Source organism: Lepidochelys kempii, chromosome 13, assembly GCF_965140285.1.
Source record: "Lepidochelys kempii isolate rLepKem1 chromosome 13, rLepKem1.hap1, whole genome shotgun sequence".
Taxonomy (NCBI): Eukaryota; Metazoa; Chordata; order Testudines; family Cheloniidae; genus Lepidochelys; species Lepidochelys kempii.
In genome coordinates this window covers 30,252,040-30,276,764 of record NC_136392.1, presented here as the reverse complement: position 1 = coordinate 30,276,764, position 24,725 = coordinate 30,252,040, and the positions used below count along the sequence as shown (strand labels likewise).

Sequence of the window (24,725 nt, the reverse complement as noted above, 5' to 3'; positions counted from 1 at the left end):
ACCTGATCTCCCATGTGGGGGCTACTGTATTTATGTAGATGGAATGAAGGGGCTCAGAAAGTCAAAGGTGTTAACGTGCATTCAGTCACTGTCCAAGACGAGACAGCAGTAAACAAGGTTCAGGGTTTGGTATACAGAGACCTCAGCCTGCATAGTCCCATGGGAAACATGCCATTAAATGTCCTTTTAACCTTCCAGTGAAGATACAGAAAAGAAGGGAAACCAGTTGAAGCATTTGAAATGCAGAATGTCATGTCAGGCTTTCACTGTACCAGCTCCCTTTCCCTTGAGCTGGAGAGCCTTTAGAAGACAAACCCCTTGTTCAGCAGTCTCTTACATGGCATGAAAGATGCTAAGAACTCCTGTGGGAGAAAGAGAAGTGAGTGGAGATGGGGGGAAGCTGTCATCGGTGCTGCTGCTAAAGTCCAATCCCATTTCCTAGAGACCAGACAAGACAAAAGAGGGAGAGAAAAGAACAGCAAAGGTAGAAAATGCAGCTGCAGCTTAATTCCTCCTTACAGCCTCGCTGCTGGCTGAGACCTGGCAAACTCATACCCACATCGGGCTGCTGAGGGCCTTGCATATTATATTATATTGGGGAGTATATTGGTGGCATGGGAGGGAGACCGGGGTGGGGAAGGGCGGCATCTTCAGCATTTAGCTGGAGCCAGTGGAGGTGGTGATGACAGACCTGGTCTGGACAGGACAGCTCTCAGGATCCAGGTGAAGAAAGAGATGATAGGGGTGGCAGCCATGATGGTGAACTACCTTCCTTCCCCTTCTCTCAGTGCTGTGGTAACCAGCTCCTGCCACCGTCAGTCAGCCAGGGTTCGCCTCAGTCAGCAATTGTTCCCCTTCACTTCCTCACAGCCAGTTTGTGTCTCTCAGTCCCTCCGAATGGGGCGATGGGCACAACAGCCCATCCTGGTCCCATCCTCTCGATGTTTTGTCCACCAACAGGCCTAATTTTCAATACACCAATTTTGATTCGTTGATTTCCAGGCTCACACTGCGCTCATTTACTGCATGATCTTCGCGCAGTCCTTGAGATCTATCAGGAGGCCTTTGAGTTGGACTAAGTCAGCCTGTCTCTTTTTTTCCACTCACCATTTGCTATTATAGGTTATTGTGACAATCCATGAACTCTAATTCACTTCACAGCTGGAATCCCAATGAGGGTAAATTCGTAGGCCCGGTTACCACAACAGGGCTTCACAGGGATGGAGAGCCCAGGGAAGGTACTGGGCTGAATTCCCCCACCCCAGCAAAAGGCAGGGCTCTGCCCCCTCCTCATGCCCCAGGAGATTCACCCTGGAAAGGGCAGCAGGCTCTTGGAACAAGGAAGCTTTAGGTTTCTTCTGGGACTCCAGAGGAGGCTGGCTGGATGAGGGATGAATCACACCCATTCTGGGTGGAGCCAGCCAGCTCCTGGCCACCTGGCAGAGCAGAGTTTGTGGGAGATTTGCAGCACTGCAAACCCCACTCAGGGTGGATTTCCCACAGCCTGGGTACCGCCAGCAAACCAGGGGTGCAGAGAGCCTGTTGCCTGAGGTAGTGCCATGCTCTCTCTAGATGCAGCTGGTGGGAGCTTCTTCTCCCTAGAGAGGATGTGGGGTGAGGCCTCTCCCCAAGAACCAGGATCCGGTAGCACATTGTGCCTCGTGGCAATTAGGGCATTTTCTAGGTGACGTCCAGAAGCACAGACTGGTCCCACATCTCCCAGCTCTCTCGCCCCTAGTGCAAACAGGGTGCCTGTGAGGCTGAACGTTTCTCCTGGTGGCTTTTGGTGATCCAAATGAAGGACACCAGGAACTCCTGGGCTCCGGCTTGCCAAGCCCTGCCTGGGTGTCTGCAGGGCCGGGATCTGCCTGGGTGCTCTCTGTGACATTGGGGTGAGAGAACTAGCAGTATGGTGGTGTTCCCAACATGGGCTCTCCCTTCTCCCTTCACTTCAGGATGTTCAGGAAGATCAGACCCAGCCTGCACAGAGCAGCCCGCACCCGGACGGGCTGGTCACCGCTACCTCAACTCCGCATACTGTCACAGCCGCAAGCATCCGGACAGAGAAGGCTGTTCCAAACAAGAGTCTCCTGGACTGGCTAAGACAGCAGTCGGACTACACACTCGATGTCCCTGGCTTCAGCACAGTAAGAGTGACCCTCTTGGGGGTCTCGGGCTTCAGTACGTCAGGTCTAGATGGCTGCCTCCTTCCTGACTGCCTTAGATCCAGATGCAAGGGGTGGGGCTGGTCTCCAGAGCTGCAGGTATCTCCTTTTTTGCAGGGCTAAGGCACTTCTTTACACAATAAGGGCAAAGACACTTGAATAGCTGCACATTCCTGGCAGATGGCATTGTTACCTGCTGTCTGTTTGCTGGCTCCTGCTACGAGGATTTGCTGCCCAGTGATGTGGCAGGACTAGGTCGGTGCCTCAAAAAATGGGTGGGGAATGGGCAGAGCTCTGAATCTAGGTGCCCCCAAAATTGTGCCTACAGGTCATATCTCACCTGGGTCACTGGATGACAAAGCACAGCTAAGTCAAAGGAGACTTTTTGTAACAGAGCAGAAGGCAGCAGGCATGGCCCTACTCAGCCCTGTGAGCTGCTAATGAACCTCAAGGGCATTGAAGTAGGAGGAATTTACAAGTCTCAAGCCACACAGCCCATGAGGGCAAGTCACACTGCAGTGCCCAAGGTTTGGATGTGTCACTTTCCCAGGGAACAGAGCCTAGATTAGCAGACAGCACCAACACCAGGCACAGTTGCTCCTGGACCCAACCAGCACAATCATCCGCAGGCTTAATCTTTTAGATCCCAGGCTGAGCACAGCTTAAGCTTGTCCCAGTATCCGCTCCTTATCCATCGTTCAGTAGCCAGGCCTGCTGTCCAGCTCTGATAGCTTCTCTCCGTTCCCTGCACTAGCATATAGATAATTATATGGCGAGAAAAGAGGTTATTTTACCTTCATATTTGGCACTGGTGTGACCCCTGCTGGAATACTGTGTCCAGTTCTGGTGCCCACAATTTAAGGATATTGATAAATTGAAGAGAGTTCAGAGAAGAGCCACCAGAATGATTAAAGGAGGAGAAAAACAGCCTTATAGTGATAGACTCCAAGAGCTCAATCGATTTAGCTTATCAAAAAGAAGGTTAAGGGGTGAGTTGATCACAGTCTACAAGTACCTACATGGGAACAAATATTTAATATTGGGCTCTTCTGTCTAGCAGAGAAAAGTCTAAACATGAGCCAGTGGCTGGAAGTTGAAGGTAGACACATTCAGACTGGAAATAAGGTGTAAATTTTTAACAGTGAGAACAATTTGCCAAGGATTGTGGTGGATTCTCCATCAGTGACAACTTTTAAATCAAGATGGGCTGTTTTTCTAACAGATCTGCTCTAGGAATTATTGTTTGGCAGGTCTCTGGCCTGTGTTATGGAGGTCAAACTAGATAATCATGATGGTCCCTTCTAGCCTTGGAATCTATGAATTGGGCTAGCCACAAAACCACAAACAAAAACCAAGAGGGGAGAGAACATAATTTCTTGCCTTTCAAAGTGAAATGAAGATGACATTTGAAACCCTTGTGCTCTGAGTGTCTGAGGAAAGCTCCCCTGATCACCCATCCCCACTTGTGTGTCTATTTGTTATCCAGGATCTATGGGAGGACAGACAGGAGAGGAGCATGTGTTCAGAACACGCCAGACCTGTTCCCAGAAGTTCATAAACACCCAACTCTTCTTCCAACAGGCTGTTTTTTCATATTTTGGCTCATTTAGCCTATAAAGTAGCTTACTAATCTGAATGTAGACCATGAAACATTATGGAAAGGGAATCAAGAGAGATACTGATGATGTCTATAAAAAAGCTGTGTCTACGTGCTGAGGGATTGTGCACGTGGAACTGCAGTCTGAGGTGTGTAAAGATTCCCTGGGAGCTCAGAGCACAGGCAGTGAGCGGCTCCTGAGGCGAATGGGTATGTTAGCATGACCAGCTGCTTAGAACTGAGAAGCCCAGAATTTGCAGGCAGAGCTAGTTATAGCCCAAAGAAACCTCACCAGCGACATGCACAAGGCGAGATTCTCAGGAGTCCTGAAGCAGTGGCACTCAACACACGTGAGTGTGGGGGGCCTTCTGCTACCTTGCCACTCTCCCCGTCCTGTCTTGGAGGCAGCCAGAAGCTCTAAATTGCACCCAAAGGGGCTGTTCTGCCAGTGAGTACTACTGGAGCACTGTGCATCCCAGTCATCCCTGTGCCTGCGGTGGTGTAACACTGGCTCTGTGGGATTCCCCATGTGGGGGCAATCCTCATCTGTCTGGTCAGGACAGCTTTAACGTGCTTTGTGCTCCTTTGACAGTATAGACTGGGCTTTACTGAAGGCCAGGACTGGGCCTAGGGCCTTTTCTTGGCAGAAAAACCCTGGTTTCTGACTGATTTAGGCAGCTGCATATTTTTCCTCTTCCTTCCATACATTTGCACTGGCTTACTGCAGCTGTGCAGGTTGCACTCCTGAAGAGCAGTGATCTAGAGTTCACATGGCTCAGTGGGTTTGCAGCGGGTAAAGCTGGAATATCAGCAAGCAAGAGAATGGGATGAAATTAAGCAAAGGAAAATGTAGGCTGAATAACAGGAAAACCTTCTGGACAGCAAATTCTGGAATCAACTTGCAAGGGAAGGCGTGGAGGCACCTCTCATGGCACCTCACATTTAAAACAATGCTGGCAACTAGTCTGTGAAGAGCGATCCTGGTTCTGGGGAGGGGGGAGTTCCCTAAAAGGGACCAAGTAGGGCATTTTCCTCTCTGAGTGTCTGAGGTGGGATTAGCGGATAGGCAGATAATAAACAAGGGTCCATGGACACTGAGGCCTGTATTAATGTCCCTGAGCCTCTATGATTAGGGGTCAGACTGGTGCCCCATTAGGCCAAAAGCCATAATGCAGAGAAAAGATTGGTCACAATCAAACTGACTCAGGAAATGGGGAAACTGCAAAACTTACAAGTCTTATCCACCTGCTAGATGTGGAAACAGAAGCACAAAGAAATTAAGGGACTTCATGACGGTCACTCAGGAAGTCGGGGCAGAGTCTGACTAGAATCCTGGAATCTTGACTCCCAGTCCTATACACTAACCATGGGTCCACACTTGCTCCCCTAGACTTGCAGTCTGAGAGTAGAAGGAGATCGGGGTTAGGGTTTGTATCTGGAGTACGTCTGGTAGGATAGGCATGATTATTAATTACTTGTATTACCGTAGTGGCGAGGTGTCCTAATTTTTGGACCAGGACGCCACTGCACAAGGTCTGTGCAAGCGCAGAACCAAAAGAAGGTCCAGTGGCCCAAAGAGCTTCCAATCTAAGGTTAAGACAGACAAGAGACACTAGCTGGTCACAGACAGATGGCCAGGCATGTGAGATGCTGACACACAGTGGCACATACTGCTGTGCTCTTCCTTTCCGAATTACGGCTGGGACTTTTTAAGAAGATCCAGCATAGTCTCTCTGCAGTGAATTTAGTGACAGGCAGCATTCCTGGGTGTGCAGAGACATCAGCCAGAGATGGAGTTGTTAGTCTAGGCTGAGGCATAGCAAAAGCATCTTCAGACCCATCAAAATAGGTTTGCACTCATCCAAAAAGCAGAGCTGTGCAGTGCGGCCTGCACAGATGCTCCTCCCTCACACCATCAGCTTGGCTTGGCCATTCTCCCTCCAACTTTCTAGCCATCCATTCTGATTAATGCTCTCTTATTTGCATTCTAGAGTTTTTCAGACAAGCCCAAGCAGAGGAGGCAGCGCTGCAAGGACCCCAGCAAACTGGACATAAACTCACTCACAGGAGAGGAGCGGGTGCCTGTGGTCCATAAGGGTACAGGACGGAGGGTAAGCAAACACATTTGTTGTGCTTGGTCCTTGGTCTGCATAGAAATAGTTAGCAGAGACCCAGCTATCCCACCTGGATTTTAAATCCTGAGAAGTAGGTAGGATGGTGACCAAGTCTGTAATACACATATGGATCTATACCACTGTCAGAGCCACAAGTGTGCCTGGGGGATACCAACTTACTGACAATAATTAACTGACTCAGCAGAGTAGATATAGACTGTTCTTTGAGTGCTTCCTCATGTCCATGCCAGTATAGGTGTGTGTCTATCGCGTGCGCTGTCGCTGGAAGACTTCCTCCCCCCCTCCAGTGATATCTGTCAGGTCGACTCTGGTGCCCCCTGGAGTGGTGCCTTCATGGCATGGCATTTAGGCACCTGCCAACCTGCCTCTTCCTCAGTTCCTTCTGTCCATGGTGGTTGCTGGAATGCTCTTAACTCTTGCTCAGCAAGTGATCCCCATAGTGATCTTCTTTCTTTAACTAAATTGTAAATAAGTGTAAATAGTTAGTTAGAATAAGTATAGTAAGTAATTAATAGTTAGTTTACTTGTAAGCATTCACCCTGCGGGGCTATCCTTTCCGGACCACAGGGCATGCCTACATCCAAGGGCTTCAAACAGTGTGGAGCGTGCTGCAAACACATTCCAATAAGTGACCCCCATGACAGCTGTTTGAAATACCTGGGAGGGTCACATCCAAGGAAAGTGCCAGATTTGTAGGAATTTCAAACCAAGAACAAAAAAGAAACAATCAGTTGAAATTTCTTCTCATGGAGGGGGCACTTCACCTGCTTCAGAGCTGCGGCCTGACCTGGCACCAAGTACTTCCTTGACCAGGAGTGTACTGGCATCCATTAGGGAAACCCAGCATGGACCAGGCTCCCTGGTGCTGACCTCCTCCCGGCATACTTCTTTGGCACCCAAGAGGTCAACAGCGTGACACTATTCTCCATCATCAGTGCCGAAGAAGAGGACAGAAAAGTCAGAATGGGGGCGTTCCCCTGTGAGAAAGACCTTAGAGTGAGATCTGTGGTGGGCCACTTTCAATCAGTTGCAATCCAACCGTCTCTGTTGACTCCGGCCCCAGGGGAGGAACCCATTGAGTCCAGTACCGATGGACTCCTCACATAGGGTTAGCGAAGAAGGGGAGACAACCCTGGCAGCACCATCAATGCCAGAGGCATATGAGGCAGTGTGGAACCTTCTAACTCTCCCAGCACCACCATCCCCCCCAAGCTGAGGTCCACAAGGGACAATGCAAGCACCGCAAGGCCCAGTTCCAAGAGAGCAAGCACCAGTCCAGTGCCTCACCATCATTGCAGGCTTGCCCAGCCCTCTGTGCCGCTCACCATCAAGAGACTCGACACCACAGACACGCTCACCACAGTGACACTGCACCTTGCCCCAACGCCGGTCTTGTTCCTGGCACCAGTCACAGTCTAGGCACTGGTCACAGTCTTGGTGCCGCTCCAAGTCATGGCACCACTCTCCGTTGCAGCACCGTTCTCTACCACGATGCTGCTCTCCATCATGGTACGGTTATTCAGTGCCAAGGAGCAAGGCACCGCCCTGTTTGCCTAGGGAACGGGTCCTCAGGCTCCGAATCACAGGAGTCGTCGTACACCTGACGAGGGAGCAGACTCTGGGCGGAACATAGATGCCCAGCTGACATGGTCCAAGGCCTCGCTCCTCAAGCATGGGCCCCTGGTCAATGGCAGATGCCACCTCAGTGGCCAGTGTTGACCCCTTGGCTGCACATGCTCCAGGGCTCCCACAGGAGACACTCACTTTCAGCACCCTCTGAGATGAGCTCCCTCCATCCCTGTCGGAAAGGGGTTCCATTCCCGGGTCAGAAGTCCAGGACTCTCAGATCACACCTGTGGGAGACCCATCAGCACCGGATGACGTACAAGGCCCGGTGGCAGTCCAGGCCTCTTTGTCATCCTCTCCTGACAAGGCAGTGGCTGACATGGCCATAGCCCCAATGCAGGATGACTACAAAGCCCACAGGAGCTCCTGCGTCGGATGGCTCAGAACCTCAACCTCCAAGTGGAGGAGATTGCGGAATCAGCCCCGGCCTTGGCAGACGTCCAGACTCCCTTGGGTCTGGCAAGAGTAGCCTTGCCCCTGAAGGAAGCCATCCTACAGCCTATAAGGGCATTGTGGCAGACCCTGGCCTCTCTCCAGCCCATGGCTAAACGGGTGGAGAGGAAGTATTTCGTCCCCCATAAGGGCTATGAATATTTGCACACCCACTCCTCACCCGGCTCCCTGGTTGTTGTTGCGGCCAACGAGAGGGAAAGGCACAGCAGGGACTATTGCCCAAAGCAAAAGAGGCCAGGAAACTGCACCTCTTACGGATAAATGTGTACTCCATGGGAGGTCTCCAGTTAACGATTGCATATCACCAGGCCCTATTTAATCAGTATGACTTTAATTCTTGGTCAGCCATGCAAAAATTTCAAGAGCTCCTGCCATCGGATTCTAGGTCAGAGTTTGCGGCCCTGGTGGAAGAAGGCAAGGCCATAGCCAAGGCATCCCTCCAGGCATCCCTAGATGCCGCAGACGCAGCAACCCGAGCGATGGTGACGAGGGTAGCGCTGAGGCGAAGCTCCTGGCTTCAGTCGTCTTGCCTACTGTATGAGGGTAGGGATGGTGTCCCTAGCCGCTGTTTGACGGAAGCTGGGAATAAGCAACAGGGGATGGATCACTTGGTGATTACCTGTTCTGTTCATTCTGTCTAGGGCACCTGGCATTGGCCACTGTCAGAAGACAGGATACTGGGCTAGATGGACCTTTGATCTAACTCAGTATGGCTGTTTTTATGTTCTTACGACCTCCTGTTTGAGGGACATTCCCTCTTCTCAGAACAAATGGACGCCCAGCTTCATAGCCTAAAAGACTCGAGGGCAACCCTGAAGTCATTGGGCCTCCACACTCCGGCCCCATTCCAGAAGCATTGTAAGCCTCACCCCAGGGGCCATTTTTACCTGCCACATCACCAGCAGAGGCAAGACTTTGGGTGAAAGAGGAATAAGGAGCTCAGGAAAAGAGAGGCCCTTCACTCCTCATCAGCCTCAACATCTGCGCCCGCAAAACAACTGTTGGGGAATAAACAAAACTTTTGAGGGTGCACCCGAGGACAGTGCACCAGTTCAGAACCTGAATCTTATCCTTATGTTCGTGGACCATTTGTCCCATTTTTACTGGGCACGGGCCAACATCACATCCAACTGATGGGTGCTCTGCACGGTAGAAGTGGGATATACCATGCAATTTATTTCTTTCCCTCCTTCCCACCTCTCCTCCCCGTCCCTCTTTAGGGACCCTTCTCACGAAAATCTTCTAGCCAAGGATGTGCAGTCACTCTTAAGGGTGGGGGCAGTGGAGGAAGTTCCCGTGGAGCTAAGAGGCAAGGGATTTTACTCCCACTACTTCCTGATCCCAAAGTCCAACGGAGTTCTCAGGCCTGTCCTAGACCTCAGGAATCTCAACAAGTTCTTGAAGAAGCTGAAGTTCCACATGCTCTCTCTGGCCTTGATTATTCCTTCCCTAGATCCAGGGGACCGGTATGCCACCCTCAACTTGAGACACGCATACTTTCATATCGCTATCTTCCGAGACCACAGAAAATCTCTTTGATTTGTGGTAAATCAGAACCACTGTCAGTTCACATTGCTGCCTTTTGGCCTGTCGGCAACACCGAGAATATTTACGAAATGCCTGGCGGTGGTGGTGGCCTCCCTCGGGAGACGAGGGGTGCAGGTCTACCCATACCTAGACGACTGGCTGGTCAGGGGCCAGTCCAGGGTACTTGTGGAACAACACGTGGGCCTCGTACTGTTCACTTTCAGGAACCTGGGATTCCTGGTCAACGAACACAAGTCTAACTTCATGCCCGTCCAGAGGACAGAATTTATAGGAGCAATTCTCGATGCGAATCAGCTGAGGGCCTTCCTGCTGGAGAACCATTTCAGGGCCATCGTAGCTCTTATACCAAGCCTGAAAGCATGCCCCACCACCATGGCAAGGAGCTGTTGGAAGCTCCTGGGGCACATGGCCTCTTGCACTGTGCAGCATACACATCTCAGACTGCGCCCTCTCCAACTGTGGCTGGTATCAGTGTACATATCAGGTTGTCACCCACTAGACAGAGTGGTCTCACTTCCGCCGGCAACACTCAAAGCCCTTCAGTAGTGGCTGGAACGAGACACAGTGTGTGCCGGCGTTCCCTTCACAAGGCCCACACCTTCAGTGGAGCTAGTCACAAATGCCTCGGACATGGGGCCTCCTCCCACACCCCTCATCCACAAAGTTCTGCTCAAGGTCAGAAAGGACAAGGCTCACATGATTCTCATAGTGCCGACATGGCCGCAGCAACACTGGTTCTCAACATTGCTGGACCTCTCAATAAACATGCCAGTCAGCCTTCCAGTGTGGCCAGATCGGATCTCCCAGGAGCACAGCTGCATGCTCCACCCGAATCTAGAGTCCCTGCACCTGACGGCTTGGAACCTTTGAGGCTGAGTGAGATGGAACAGTACTGCTGGATGTCAGTACAAGTCATCCTTATAGGTAGTAGAAAGCAGTCAACCAGAATGGCCTACCTAGCAAAGTGGAAAAGGTTCTCACTGTGGTCACTTCAGAAAGGGGTCTCCCCCTTGGATACGACGCTGCCCTTTATCCTAGATTACTTGCTTTACCTGAAGAAGGAAGATCTTGCAGCATCTTCCACAAAAGTCCACTTAGCTGCAATCTCAGCATTCTACCCATCGGTGAATGGCAGATCGGTTTTCTCCAACCCGATTTGTGCTCAGTTCCTGAAGGGTTTAGATCGCCTGTATCCACAGGTGCACCAGCTTCTGGTCCCCTGGGATCTCAACCTGGTGCTATCTCAGTTGACAGGGCCCCTGTTCGAACCATTGGCAACGTGTCCCTTGATTTACTTATCCTGGAAGACTGCCTTCCTGGTGTCCATCACCTCAGCCAGGAGGGTTTCGGAGATCTGAGCACTCACCTCCTAACCACCGTACACTGTCTTCTTCAGGGACAAAGTTAGGCTTCGCCCACACCCATCCTTCCTTCAAGGTGATCTCCCATTCCCACAGTAGTCAGGACATCTTTCTCCCAGTCTTCTGTCCCAAGCCCCATAAAAAGAGACAGAAGCAGAAGCTGCACTCTGGATGTTAGACGTGCCCCGGATTTTTACATAGAAAGAATCAAACCCTTTCGGAAGGACACCTAACTTTTCATTGCTATCGCAGAAAGGATGAAGGGGAACCCAGTCTTGGCGCAGAGAATCCCTTACTGGATAACATCCTGCATCCTCAAGTGCTATGACTGGCGAAGGTGGCTCCCTGTAACAGAGCCTCCTTGGTCCTGTTTCTGTCTCGGTCAACAAACTACGCAGAGATCCTCGTGCTGGTCCAACACCTTGTGCAGTTTATTTATAAAGGAGGCTCACCACCTTCACAACATACATAGTACCTTTAACAAGCAAGGGAGGTACTCTCTCTGTCCCTCTTACTGCCTGCTTCCCCCCCCTTTTTACTTCCTTCCTGTGCCTATTTGTGGGCTCTGGCTAATGGCTTAATTAGCCTTTCTGCCCTGCCCCACCCACAAATTAGGCACTGCTCTGTTTAGTCAGCTCCAATCTGCTATGCCTAATTAGAGCTGCTGTGAACAGAGTGCTGACTCAGGCTTTCATACCTAGCACTCGTAACACCTTCCCCCCCCCTTATATAACCGCAAGGTTCTTCTTTCCCTGTGCTCTGCCTCCCTTACAGAGGGGCCACCCTCTCTATCTCCAGGGCAATCATATGGGTTTCCCTTGTGGGATTTGTTCATCCCCCACCCACAGACCTCTCACCATGTGGGGGGTGAATACTCCCCATAGCTCTGTAGCAGCCCATTTGTCTTCACACTAGGGCCATCCTGGGGGGTTACTCCTCTCATTCTCTCTCTTTGAATTTGGCAGGGGATAGAGGTTACTCCCCTCATCCCCTGGATCACCCAGGGCACCATGTTCCCTCAAGTCTCCAAACTGTGCCTGGGTTTCTTCTCCTGGGGGTTGTATCGCAGGGAGCTCCACTGGGCCCCTGACCTCTACAAAGGAGTTTGGGCTGTCTGTCCCTCCATACCTCCTTCCTTACTTCCCTGGGGACATCTCTTGTCTCCTGATTCAGGCTTTGTTGTCTAGGGGTGTCTCCTGCTTCTTTCTGAGGGTTCCTCCTCTCTCTCCTCCCAGTTCTCCTTTTCCTTATGTGGAATTCCTCCCACCACCTCGCTTCCCAATGGGGAATGGACTCTAATCCGTGCTCAAGACAACCGGATAAGGCAGCCCCTCCATTACCGCAACTTGTTTCCACCAAAATCTTCCCCGGACCTCCAGGGGCACCTGGGCTATGGGGCAATTCCTCTTATCCCCATGGACACACTATGTGTCCATAGTTGCTCCTGGAATTATCTAGTGAGAATTCACCAACTCCCTCTGGACAAGAAAGCAAGCTGAGGCCGTATCCACAAGGCCCTTCTGGAGTTTCCTCCCCACCATCACAGAAATGGTGAACAGTTTTTTGCCCTTTTTTCTTCCCTCCTGCCCTGGCCCAGCCACAAAAGTTGGCAAAATCCATGTACAGGCAGTCCCCTTTCATCTGTCCAGATAGTCCACATTGCGAATAATGGGTCGAGTCCCAGCTGGAACTCTTCGGGTTCTTCCTGTCCATGGCACTTCCTGCTGTGGGTTCTCTGGTCTTCCTCCCCAGCTCTGGATCCTTATATGGTTGCCCATCTTTCCTGGGAAAGTCTGCCTCTGCATACTCCTCTGTCAGTTTCTCAGCAGCATCCACTGTGCTCAGTGGATGTCACCTGACCCACACTCGTATGTTCTCGGGGAGGCCCTGAAGGAACTGTTCTAATACCAGAGCTTCCATTATTTCCACCACCATTTGGGTATCTGGTCTCAACCAGCAGGTGGCCCAGTCCATCAACCTTTGGGCAAATGCCAGGGGCCATAAACCTCCTGTTAACCTTGCGGATCTGAACTTTTGGCAGTACTTCCCAGTTGACATCCCTTCCCAATCCAGGATGGCTGCCCTCACCGTCTCATATTTTTTGGCCTGCTCCTCACTCCACCATATAGGCCGCTTGGGCTTCTCCCAACAGATAAGGGGTGAACTGCATGGCCCAAGTTGCTCTAGCCCAACCTGCAGCGATAGCTACCCTCTCAAAAGTGTCCAGGAATGCAGGGCCCATTTTACATAGTTCAAGGTTCTGTGTTTGGGCACCATCTCCCATCAGGGAAATTACCACCTTCTGTAGGAGCTGCTGCTGGACACTGGCTTGTTCCCTTATGAAGTCCTGCAGGCTTTTCTGCTGCTCTGCCTGACAGGCAAGCAACGCCTGTCTCTCCATGTGATGGGATTGTTGAAAACCTTGTAGGGCCTTCTGCATCTCCTCTTGTAGTTTTACTAGCCATTGCAGGGTCTCCTCCATTGTGCGGGCCACCAAACCCTTGTGCTGGCTCAGATCCCAGACAAGGCCCCACATGTAACACAGCCTCCTTGGTCCTGTTTCTGTCTTGGTCGACAAACTATGCAGAGACCCTCGTGCTGGTCCGACACCTTGTGCAGTTTATTTATAAAGGAGGTCCACCACCATCACAACATACATAGCGCCTTTAACAAGCAGGGGAGAGCAATCTCTCTATCCCTTTTACTGCCTGCTTCCCACCTTTTTATTTCCTTCCTGTGCCTATTTGTGGGCTCTGGCTAATGGCTTAATTAGCTTTTCTGCCCTGCCCCACCCTGCCCACAAATTAGGCAGAGCTCTGCTTAGTCAGCTCCAATCTGCTTTGCCTGATAGGAGCTGCTGTGAACAGAGTGCTGACTCAGGCTTTGATACCTAGCACTCTGTCACACTCCCCCACACTTAGTGCACTGTATGAGATCGCAGGCCTCATCAGCAGCATTCTTGGCTCATGTCCCAGTCGTAGATATCTACAAGGTGGCAACCTGGTCTTCCATCCACTACACACTACACCATTACTCAATAGGCAAGAGGTGATGCAGCCTTCAGTACAGCAGTCCTCGAGTCCATGTCTTGCAGAAACTCCAATCCCACCACCTGACTGATTGCTTGGGAATTACTTATATTGTAACGGACATGAGCAAGCACTCGAAGAAAAGACAGTTACTAACCTTTCCATAACTGTTCTTCGAGATGTGTTGCTCATGTCTATTCCACAGCCCACCCTCCTGCCCTTCTCTCAGTTACTGACAAGAAGGAACTGAGGAGGAGGCAGGTTGGTAGATGGCTATATACCATGCCATGAAGGTGCCACTCCAGGGGGCACCAGAGTCGACCTGACAGATACCACTAGGGGAAAAAAAGTCTATATTGGAATGGACATGAGCAACACCTCTTGAAGAACAATGGTTACAGAAAGGTTAGTAACCGTCTTTTCTAGATACACACACTCACCAAGGCACATGGGTCCCACAACAGGAAAGCAATTCAGCTTAAAGGATCAAAGTAATGCCTGCTGTTGGCTGCAGGGGCTAATTTGATCCTTACCTATCAATTTCCTGGGGTTATTTCACAAACTATTTTTTTTATTTGGTGCAAATGTCTTTGTTTTGTCCCTGATTGAGAAGTGCAGGAACAGCATGTAAATCCTCTTCCAAGTCCTGGGCAGAGCCATGCTGTATGCAGGTAGTGGGCAGGTTCTCAAGCACATTCTCTCACTTGTTTCAAAAATGTTGAGAAAGTAGCACAAAGTCTGAGTCAAGATCATGGTTTTGTCTCTGCAGTGCAAACCCCGGTGTGACAGGAGAAGGCGAGTCTCAGGCAGCTGAGTTCTTGTATCTTCTTCTTACAGTGATGAAGGACCTTAACTTGCCCACAAAATTCCATTTAAAATAAACCCATGTGATAGTGGCAGGTGACTTTAAAAATAATCATTTAATTAAAAATCAAACAAACTGGTGAGTTAGAAAGACATTGGCTCCCCTTGTGCTTCCCTGTGCTGCAACAGTGAGACCACCATCGGACAGAGCTGGTGAGTTTCAGGCCGGCTTCTGAGCATCCCCCTTACAAAAGCCACCATCACCACAACTTGATCCCCTCATTGGCAGGCTTAGCAAGGAGGCCAGAGAACAGACCCTCGAGACTGAACTTCCCTCTCTCCACAGGTCAGGGCTGAGCCACAGTGTCTGGAAGCAGCACAGAGGAAGCTTGCAGTCAGCACCAATACAGACATTCACTGCACTGGGCACTGCAAACACAGAGTCAGACAGTCCAAATAAATAGAAGAAGCAAATGCTCTTATCCCTGTTTGCCAGATGGGGGACAAAGACACAGAGAAAAAGTGACTTGTGCCAGGTCTCAGCGAGTTGCTGGCAGAGGAGCACTGGCCGAGTGCTAGTACAGAGCCTTCGGCACGAGATCCTTCCTCCCAGTGACAAAATCCTGTGACGTAGACGGGAGTAGGCCCAGGCTGTGCACCTCACTGGACACCACGCACTGTCTGCGGGTGAAACTTGGGTTGCTGATGCCACATAAGGAATCAAAACTCTAGGCTGTTTGGTTTTAAGAAATGATCATAGCTGCCGAGTGTTGGGGAGCAGCGGTAATGCCCCCGAACAGGGAGGCCAGCTGCACCTCACCTATGTGTACACCTAGAAGGTTAATCATATTTCTTATGTAACTTTGCATAACTCTTTCTGGAACAGAGGTCATCCTTTTACTGTGTTTTATAGTTAGGGGGAGCCATGGCACCAGCATTGAAGGAATTGCCAAGGTGGCTTGATGCAAACTTGGAGTATGCTGTTGCAGCAGACTGGGCTGACATTGTTAAGCTTTCAGTAAGTTAGAGCTTTTGGAGAAATCTGTATCATGTCATCTTTTCTTTCTCCTCCCCATCCCCACCCCCTTTTTTCCAAGGAGGGTCCCTGAATTGGAATGCAGGGCCTCAGTTATACACATGGGAGGGAATATCTACAGGAGCAACTCTGCCTGGTGTGGCCAAGTGACAACTCAGGGGGGAGCTGAGCACCCTGCAGATTGGTGACAGGTGGCTAGGAAAAGTGGAAGAGGAAATATTTTGCAGTGATGGGAAAGGGAGGAGGCAAGTTTAGGCTAAATATCAAGAAAATCTACTGGACAGAGAGATTTAAGACTTGGGATGTTTAGTAATGACTAGACAAGGCACTAGAAATGTTGTAGAGGGAACACTCGTGCATGGGGCCGGACTGGGACAGGAAACAGACAAAATGTGACCATATAGGTCAGAATTTCAAGGGGGCCTCAGCTCAGCTTCTATATCAACTCCTGCAAATCCCACATTTGCTAAGAAACATGCAAATGTTCTAACAGGCCTAATATGCCTTATGTGCAGGGAGGCACTTTTCAAAATTTGCCCCACTATTTTTTCTGTTCCTAATCTGAATCACTGCCCCAATGAGCAACAAGCTGCCATGGGTGGGAGCTCTTAGTTCCCTTGGACAGGGATTGCAAGGAGATTCAGCTGGTGTTTGGGTGGGGTTACTCCATTTTCATGTGGCCCTGTTCTCTCCCCCTCCCCCCCTTTTTCTTGGTTGTGGAGTTGTGTGTGGCACTCATGCTGGGTTGGGAGGTGGGAGGAAAGCATGGGCAGTTTGAAGGTTTATGCTGCTCTACAACCGGCACTAGAGTGTGACAGACTGACCCATTCCCTCAAGAAACAAAGAGCTGCCAGGCCAGGATGGCGCCAGCTCCGCCAGCCCAGAGAGCAAGCCTCCAGTGCAACTTCTATCTCACACTGAGTCGTTAGGCTTCCTTCAGGGGCTGGGTTTGGCATTTATTGTGTACATTTTCAAGAAGCAACCTCCACTTGTGCCCACACTTTGCTGATGCAAAGGCCTTCATGCCTGCTAACTGTTGGGTGCATCCTTTCTATTAGATTAACACTTGCATGTCTGTTACATCTGCACTCCCACAAGCAAGCGTTAGTATGGGGCGATGTTTGCACCTCCCAAGTCCAGGCACACACGTGTGCACACACAGTTTGCCACAGCACAGGTGGAGGCTGAGTAGAAAATTTACCCTTTTATGTGCCGTAGTTGTGCCATGTGAACCTCCAGTATATTTTGATCCAGCCTGCAGGACACATGCAGTGCATGGAGCTCCTACCCTTTTCAAGTCTAAATGCAAAATGTTTCCATTTAAATATGCATCATTTGCAACCTATCTGCTATCCTGAAACCCCAAGAATTAGGCATAAGAGGAAAGATATTAAAATGTTTGTGCTAAGAATGTTGGATAACAGGTTTTAATGCTATTCTGTAGATGCTCCTAGGTTATTTTGTAATTTAAACAGACACAGTCACACCAGGGTGTGTGTGTAGGTTAGCCCTATGTCTGGGGATCCAGAAGACCCTTATTGTTTCATATCTATACAAAACGGTTTGAGCCATACATTAAAGCTCTAAGTAATGGGTGAGCTCCAGAAAATAATGTGCATTTTTTGCAGCTTTGCTGTTGTGCAGGGCTTTGAAAATTTGGCCCTTAAAGTCTAAAAAGTAATGTTTTTTTACCTGGTGATGCAGCCAGAATTCAAGCTGGGATGGGAACTGATTTAGCGTCACTGACACTGGGCTGCCCCTGTGCTTTTGATGTTATCAAAGATGTCAGTTCTCAGCAACAGACCTCACCCACACAGGAAGCTCAGGAAAAGCAGAAATTGTACTGTCTACACAGAGCAAAAAGTGCTTTCTCCTCTCCTCCCCATGAGCTTTTGGACTTCTCTGCAGCATCATGCCAGGGGCAGGGCGGGAGGTGTTTTGCACTGACAGCATCCCTTTGGTGAAAGTTCTGTATCCCTCTCAAATCCCATCTTCAGAACCATACCAACAGGGGCTTGTGTGTTACTAACTTTGGGAACCCAGGTGTAAGCACATGACAAGCTGAGTTTTCTTTGGGGCTACAATAACCTTTGGGCTTTTTCTGTTTCATTTGTCACTTTCAGGGATTCCTCCCAGAAAGCAAGTTCAATCGTATCCTAACTGAGCCTGTGCTCCGGGACACCGGGCCCCGTCGAAGAGGGAGGAGGCCAAGAAGTGAACTTATTAAAGCCCCTGGCGTCGTATCGGATTCTTCTTCTGGAATGGGACCGTTATTCATGAATGGACTTATTGCTGGAATGGATCTAGTGGGACTTCAGAACATGAGAAACATGCAAGGCATCCCTTTAACTGGGCTGGTTGGGTTTCCTGCTGGATTTGCAGCAGTGCCTGCTGGTGAGGATGTCAAAAGCACCCTAAGTATGTTGCCTATGATGCTGCCAGGCATGGCTACTGTACCACAGATGTTTGGTGTAGGAGGACTTCTAAACCCACCAATGACAACTACTTGTACTTCAACTGCTCCAGCTTCATTAACAAGCACAACTAAAAGTGGTACATCAAATACGGAAAAAGCTACTGAGGACAAACAAAGTAGCCAGGATGTGAAAAATGAACCTCTGTCTGAAGACAAACCTGGTCCTAGTTCATTTTCTGATCAGACAGAATCTGCAATAACTACCAGTAGTCCTGTTGCTTTTAATCCATTTCTTATCCCAGGAATGTCCCCTGGACTGCTCTATCCATCTATGTTTCTTTCCCCTGGTATTGGCATGACATTGCCAGGCATACAACAAACCAGACACTCTGAGGCAACAAATCTAGAAAGCCAGAAACGGAAGAGAAAGAAAGCTAAAGGGGAACCAACAAATCCAGAACCAGAAACTGTCTCGCTGTCTGAAAAAGAAGCTGCAAACAGTCAAAACTGTACAGAGCAAACCCAATCTCTGTCATCAGAGAAAGAACATGACATACAAGCAGAAGAGAAGGAGTTAAAAGAAATTAACAATACCAATTAGAATTTTTGTTTCATTAAGAAAAAAGATTGTGGCTTGTAAGTTTCTTATCCCATAAATATTTGTTACTTACCCTCCTGCCCCCTCTTCACCTTCATAAAACCTGTGTTTCCATGAGTAATATTATCTACCTAATTCCCTGTAAGAAAACTATGGTGACATATTATATGTTAATAGTTGCAGGGTCTTGCCACTTTATTAGATAAACAGTGTTGTCTAGTTAGTATGGGAGGCACAGAATTCTTCTTCTGTTATCCAGTTGTTCATCCCAACCAACAATAGTAAATCCAGCACTTGGTCACCCCCAAAATTGCTCATTTATCTGGGGAAAAATTAAAAAGCAAAACCGGAGCAAAAGAAAGTACTTTCATCTCTTGATCTCAATGCAGACAAGGGTATTTCTTTTTACAGTGACACTGAATGAATAAAACTGTATTTTGGGGTAAAAAGCACAGCTATAGTAAGTGCTAATGTGTATTTTTGATTTAAAGTATTTCCCTATTTTATCATGGTTACTAGAATAGTAGTATAGACAGAAGTATATAACTAATGATTGAAAATGCATATATTCATTTCTTTTAAAAAAAGCATAACTGGTAGTGATATAATTTCCTCCCCTTTCACTCCTTGGAGTTTTGGAGACAAACTGCAGTAAGTGAAAAGATTATGTAGACTTTATTTTATATTTTTTTAAAACCAAAGTTTTTTACATTTAGTGGACTTTCAGTTGCCCTTTCCTTGTTAGTTACAAGAACTTTTCCAGCTTGTGCTGAAAAGGTTTTGCACATCCTGCATGTATTTCATTGAGTTTCTTGTACCTAAAGCTACCAGTTACTTCACCGGTCTGGTAGTATTCAGTTCTCATCTATGGCATCAGAAGTTCTGTAAAGAGTTGTTTTTCCAACAATGAACAGGCCACTCATATAATGCTCTTATATGAATACTGAGGCTTTTGAGTTTTAAATTTTTTTTTACAGTTCTCCGCCCCGCCCCATAAATGACATCTTTTCTGAAAACAAAAACAAAATAAACAGAAAGCTGTTGGGCTGGCTTTACAATTGTGAGTCCTTTGAGAAGGACTGTTGAGGTTTTCAAAGCTTGTGTTTATCTTCCTTTTCTAGGGTTAGACTGTGAAGAGATTATTTTTGCTTCTTCTTTCCATTCCTCTTTGTTCTATTTGCTGTTGAACAGTGTTCCCAGCAGTCCCGTTGGCAAATTATTCTACAGTATGCATTTTAAATTCACAAGTTTTTAATGTGATCAGTCCCCCAAACTCTGTGTCTTGAGACACCTCCACAGGTAAACTCCATGTAGTCCTCGCTCCTCACTGCTCCTGTTTAGTTTTTCTTTCACTTGGACTTGTTCTAATTTGCAGCTCATGGTTTGAGACTTGAAATAAACACTTAGTGGTGCAGCAGTGAAATGACAGACTGTTTGAGGGAGCTGAAGTGTGCTAGTAATCAGTTTTGCATTTGATTGTCACCATTTACTGTATTTTTTACTTATTTTCTGTTACAGTTTTCCTAATTTATCAGATGGTCCAAATGTTTTGACATAACTATTTCAGTTTGCATTATTTATTTATGATGCTTTTTGTCATTGTCTTTTATACATTTGGGATTATAAATTATGTACATGTTACAATTAGCATCTCAAAGAAGTCTGTTACCCATGACCTACAAATTTATATTTTCAAGGAATTTATTCCCACTTTATTGAATTGGATGTGATTTTTTAAAGAAAATTATGTAACTGATCATAATGCAAAAAAATCAGATCATTAAATGTGTTCTATTTAATAACACCCTTGTAGCATAGATACTGTATCATTATCGACAGATTTCTTAGAAATGCTGCTATCTCTATTTAACTAACAGTTTGTTCAGTTTTGCCTCCAGTGGAAGCAGAAAGGGTTTTTTCAGCTGTTAAATCCAAAATCAATATAATTTATTTATGTAAAAAAATTACTTGATTGATATATTTTTGAACCTTTTAAGTACTAACTTTCTTTTTACTCAGTAGAACATGTACTTGCCCTAAATCCTTAAAATACAAATGCTATAAAACTTCATATATCTTCAAAGCCTTACTGTGAATGGGTACAGAAATCTCTGCAGAGTCCATTTCTTATATGGGATGGTTGTTTTTCTAGGGTTGCACTCATAAGGAACAGGGTTCAAAGTGAAATGTATTTAACTAGCCAGCATGTTCTTACTTATCAAACATGTATGTTAAGTTTCTGGGTGTTTAGGCTTCTCTTTGGCTGCTATTGTGTGACCCTTTTTGAAATCCTATAGAGAAACTCTGTGGATTATTTACATTGTAAGGCATAAGCGGCTTCTTATTACTTTCCATCATCATATCCTAGAACAATTACCCAGTTTTCACCACTTTCATGGATCCTCACACAAATATACATTTTCCACCAAATGTGCTAACAAAATAAACTGTCTGTGCTCTTGAACATGGATAAAAAGAAAAAGATTTAAAAGTCAAATTTTTATTTTTTTAATTTAGTGACTAGATGATGCTTATCTTTCAAACTTGGCAGAGCCTTGCCACAGATGTATATAATTTTTTCAGCAAATATATGTGAATGTTTGATTCACTTGACTCAGTGCTAAACGTTACTTGCTTTTTTCTCAGCATGAACAATATCCATGGCTGTTACATACAGCACATTCTCTTTGTCAGATGGTCCCTCATGTGAACTGAGGAGCTTACTGTGGGGGGGATGACTAATTGCTGTTGATTCACAGACTTTTCAAGAAAATGAGCTAGTTTACCAACTACGTCCTCAGCTGTGTCAGTGAGTGTTTGCCCTTCAATTTTGCACACATTCACCTGCCATGCTGCTTGAACAACTAGTGCAATGGAGCAGCCCAAGTTACATAGCAGGCTTAAATGCACCCAACTGAATGACAGACAGGCAGTTGGTGATACACAGAGTCTCTACTTTACATTAAGATAATCAGTGGGAGCCAAGAGAACTGTTCATAAAATCCAAAGAGCCAGTAATAAATCCTTTGCACTTGCACTACACCACCTTTCTGCAGAAGAGGAGCCGAGTGTTTAGTTTCTCCTATTGAGCTCTTAAGTGTCTCCATTTAAACTTTGTACCATGTTAGTAGGTGCCAAATAAATGCTTGTAATAATGAATCGAAGGATCTCATTATGCTTTAGAAAGATAGTGGAATTTCCATTTTGCAGCTAGGTAAATAGATGCACTGAAAAACTATGGTGATTTATCAACAGTCACAAACAAGTCCAGCAACAGTATTGGCGACAAGTAGAGGAGTCCTAGTTCCCAGGCCCTGCCCTAACCATTGGACACACTCCATTCTTTGGAATCTTGAAATTTTAAAGCTGTTTTCTGATCATGGTTCCCTGGAATATGAACATACTTTGGGGTGGCGTAAAAGAGCTGCTCTTCAGGACTCAGTTGCAGCCATTGTTTTGAGGTAGGTTTATTTTGGGAAGCACAGGGCCAAAAAGTATCAAAGTGGAAGATGAAAAAGAGCCTACCTCCAAAGAATGGTATGAAGTTTGAACATGGCCTTAAGAAAAAAATCAAGGTACATCACATTTTACATCTGTTCTTGAGAGTCCCTTTACGTTTGGGGTGGCTAAATACAGCAAATGGAATTCAACAGTACAGCCTGCAGCAGTATTAATCTTTCATAAAGAATTTTTACCACAACAGCTACAGGTATCTAATGCCAGACTCTTACTAGACATAAGATGAAGCTCTGTGTGCTGGAACCTATACTCACCATGGCCTGAACCTTCATATAAAAGCTGAGGACAGGTGCAATCCGCCCTGTTTTATGCAGATTAGGAGTAAGCTAACACCCAGGTTTGCCTGAGCTAACGCATACAGCTATTGAACAAAGTTTGGGCATTGGCATTAGTGTTGCTTTTTAAAATTTTATTTTACAGTGTGTAAAGAGTGAATTCTCTCCTCACAGCAGCTGGAAATTTACACAAATGACTCTCACAGATGCTAACAGGATTTATACATATAAATTCCCCCATTGCATTGAAGAAGGACATGACAGCTGAATAACAGCAGCACAAAAGTAGGAAAAGCAGTGAATAAGATTTGTGTCCAGCTGGGATGGGGCATCCACCCCACACTGGCCTGTAAGGGATTAATGGAACCCTAGGGAGGTGGCACAGAAAGCAGCCAATAGGAGAGGGGCTGTGAGGAGCAGCCAATGAGGGCTGGGCAGGCCTATATAAGAAGGGCTGCAGGGCAGAGGCACTTCAGTAGCTACCTGGAGTTTGAGGAGGTAACATCAGGCTCCTAGCTGGAGGAGGAAGTAGTACTAGCACCCTGAATAGAACAGTACTGCCAGCAGAGATAGGAGAAGCTAGAGAGAGCTCCTGTTTAGCTACTAAGACTGGCAGGCTGAAGCCCTGCGGTAAGGGCAAAGAAGGTGCTGGGGGCCAAGGGGAAGTGGCCTAGGGAAATCAACTGAGGAGTTGGAGGGGATGAAGCAAGTGGTGGCCATCTACAGGGTCCCTGGGCTGGGACTGGAATAGTGGGCAGTTCCCCTCCCTCTCTCTGCCCCTTCCCGCCCTTGGCCACTAAGGAAGTGGCTATACAATTGGCTGCAGTTGCCACTGAAGGAAGTGGCTGGACTGTAGTTCCCCCAGAAATGCGGGAGAACAGAGTATGGCACAGCCAGAGGGCCCTGTTATGGGGAGGATGCCATGGTCCTGGGAGTGATGGGGTCCTGGAGCAGAAGTGACCGCAGCAAGACACTATTAGAAGAGGGCGCACTGGCTAGTAGAGCTAATCCCTGGGACAGCCAGCAGGAGGCACTGCACTGGTGAGTTGCACCCCATCACACCAGTTCAAGCTGCAGGGGGCAGAGTGTAATTTCCTGAAATGAAATCTGATCAGGTCATCTGGGCTAACACCCTCACTGACAAAAGTTCTGTGAGATCTTCATATGTGTGTTACGTCTCATCTGAAAGAAGTCACCTCCTTGTTCCCCAATATTATCATGGGGCATTGGATCTATATCAAGTCAGAGAGAAGAGCACTAGTTACAAAATACCACCCCCACTTCCTGCAGCAAAGTAGGTATTTTCTAGGCATCTTGCACCCAAATACTGACTCAGCCTTACCTACTTAGCTTGATCTATTGGGGTCACAGTGCAGGATGGTATGACTGAAAAAACTCCCACTGTGAGAAAAGCAAAAGGTTACAAAGCACAAATCTTTGGAACTCAAGGAATAACTAAAACCCTTTGTGAGATTTTTGTTTTTACTTGACTGGGTGTGTCCTATTTATGAACCAGTAAACACATTTCTTACTCCTCCCTGGGCTTCATTTCCCCCCACCTCCACTTTTCCCTTCTCTAGACAAGCTCAAATCACTTTACAAACACCCCTAGCAGGGAGGTGCTAGTTACAATTTGCGGGTGGGAAAACCGAAATACAGAAAAGGAAAAAGCCCCAAAATGTTAAATATAGAGGCCTAATGTTAGCCACCTAGAGCTGTCTCTAGGCAGTGTACATTTTTCAAAATGCCAAGTGCAACTTACAAAAATTGTCTTGGGGCAAGCTCCACAAAGGGATGTAGGCAGCACGTCTTTTATGTGCCCTGCTGCCCAGTGGAATCCTCCAAGCCCTGAGTTAGGTACCCAGTTACCTATACAAGACATGGGGAGAGTTAGGTGCCTAAGAATGGGGTCCACAGGCACCAGTCTGCTGAGTTGCCTAAGCTAGCCAGTAGGAAATGCTGAGGAGAGGAGTTGGTCTTAAGCCCTGCCCCTCAAAGCTTAAGTTATTAACTCCAGGACTGAGAGCGGCAACTCTCTCTGCAAAAAAAATTGGGGAGGGAGGCATGGTGAATAATCAGCTGAATCTGAGCTGGCATGATGCTACGGCCAAAAGGATCCTGGGATCCATAAACGGGAATCACAAGTAGGAGCAGAGAGGTTAT

General features: G+C 47.6%; 1 protein-coding gene across 4 annotated transcripts in view; it reads left to right on the top strand.

Annotated features, from left to right (window-relative positions):
- CHD6 (chromodomain helicase DNA binding protein 6) overlaps window positions 1-21,250 on the top strand; it is a 183,065-nt gene extending 161,815 nt beyond the window's left edge. For 3 of the 4 annotated variants that reach the window (XM_073309956.2, XM_073309953.2, XM_073309955.2), the window contains 4 exons: window positions 1,956-2,147; window positions 5,754-5,873; window positions 15,632-15,736; window positions 17,878-21,250. In XM_073309956.2, coding sequence (XP_073166057.1) covers window positions 1,956-2,147; window positions 5,754-5,873; window positions 15,632-15,736; window positions 17,878-18,771 — 1,311 coding nt within the window. In that variant the 3' untranslated portion in view covers window positions 18,772-21,250. The other variant, XM_073309957.2, reaches the window with a different exon arrangement.
- Window positions 21,251-24,725: the final 3,475 nt, after the last annotated feature.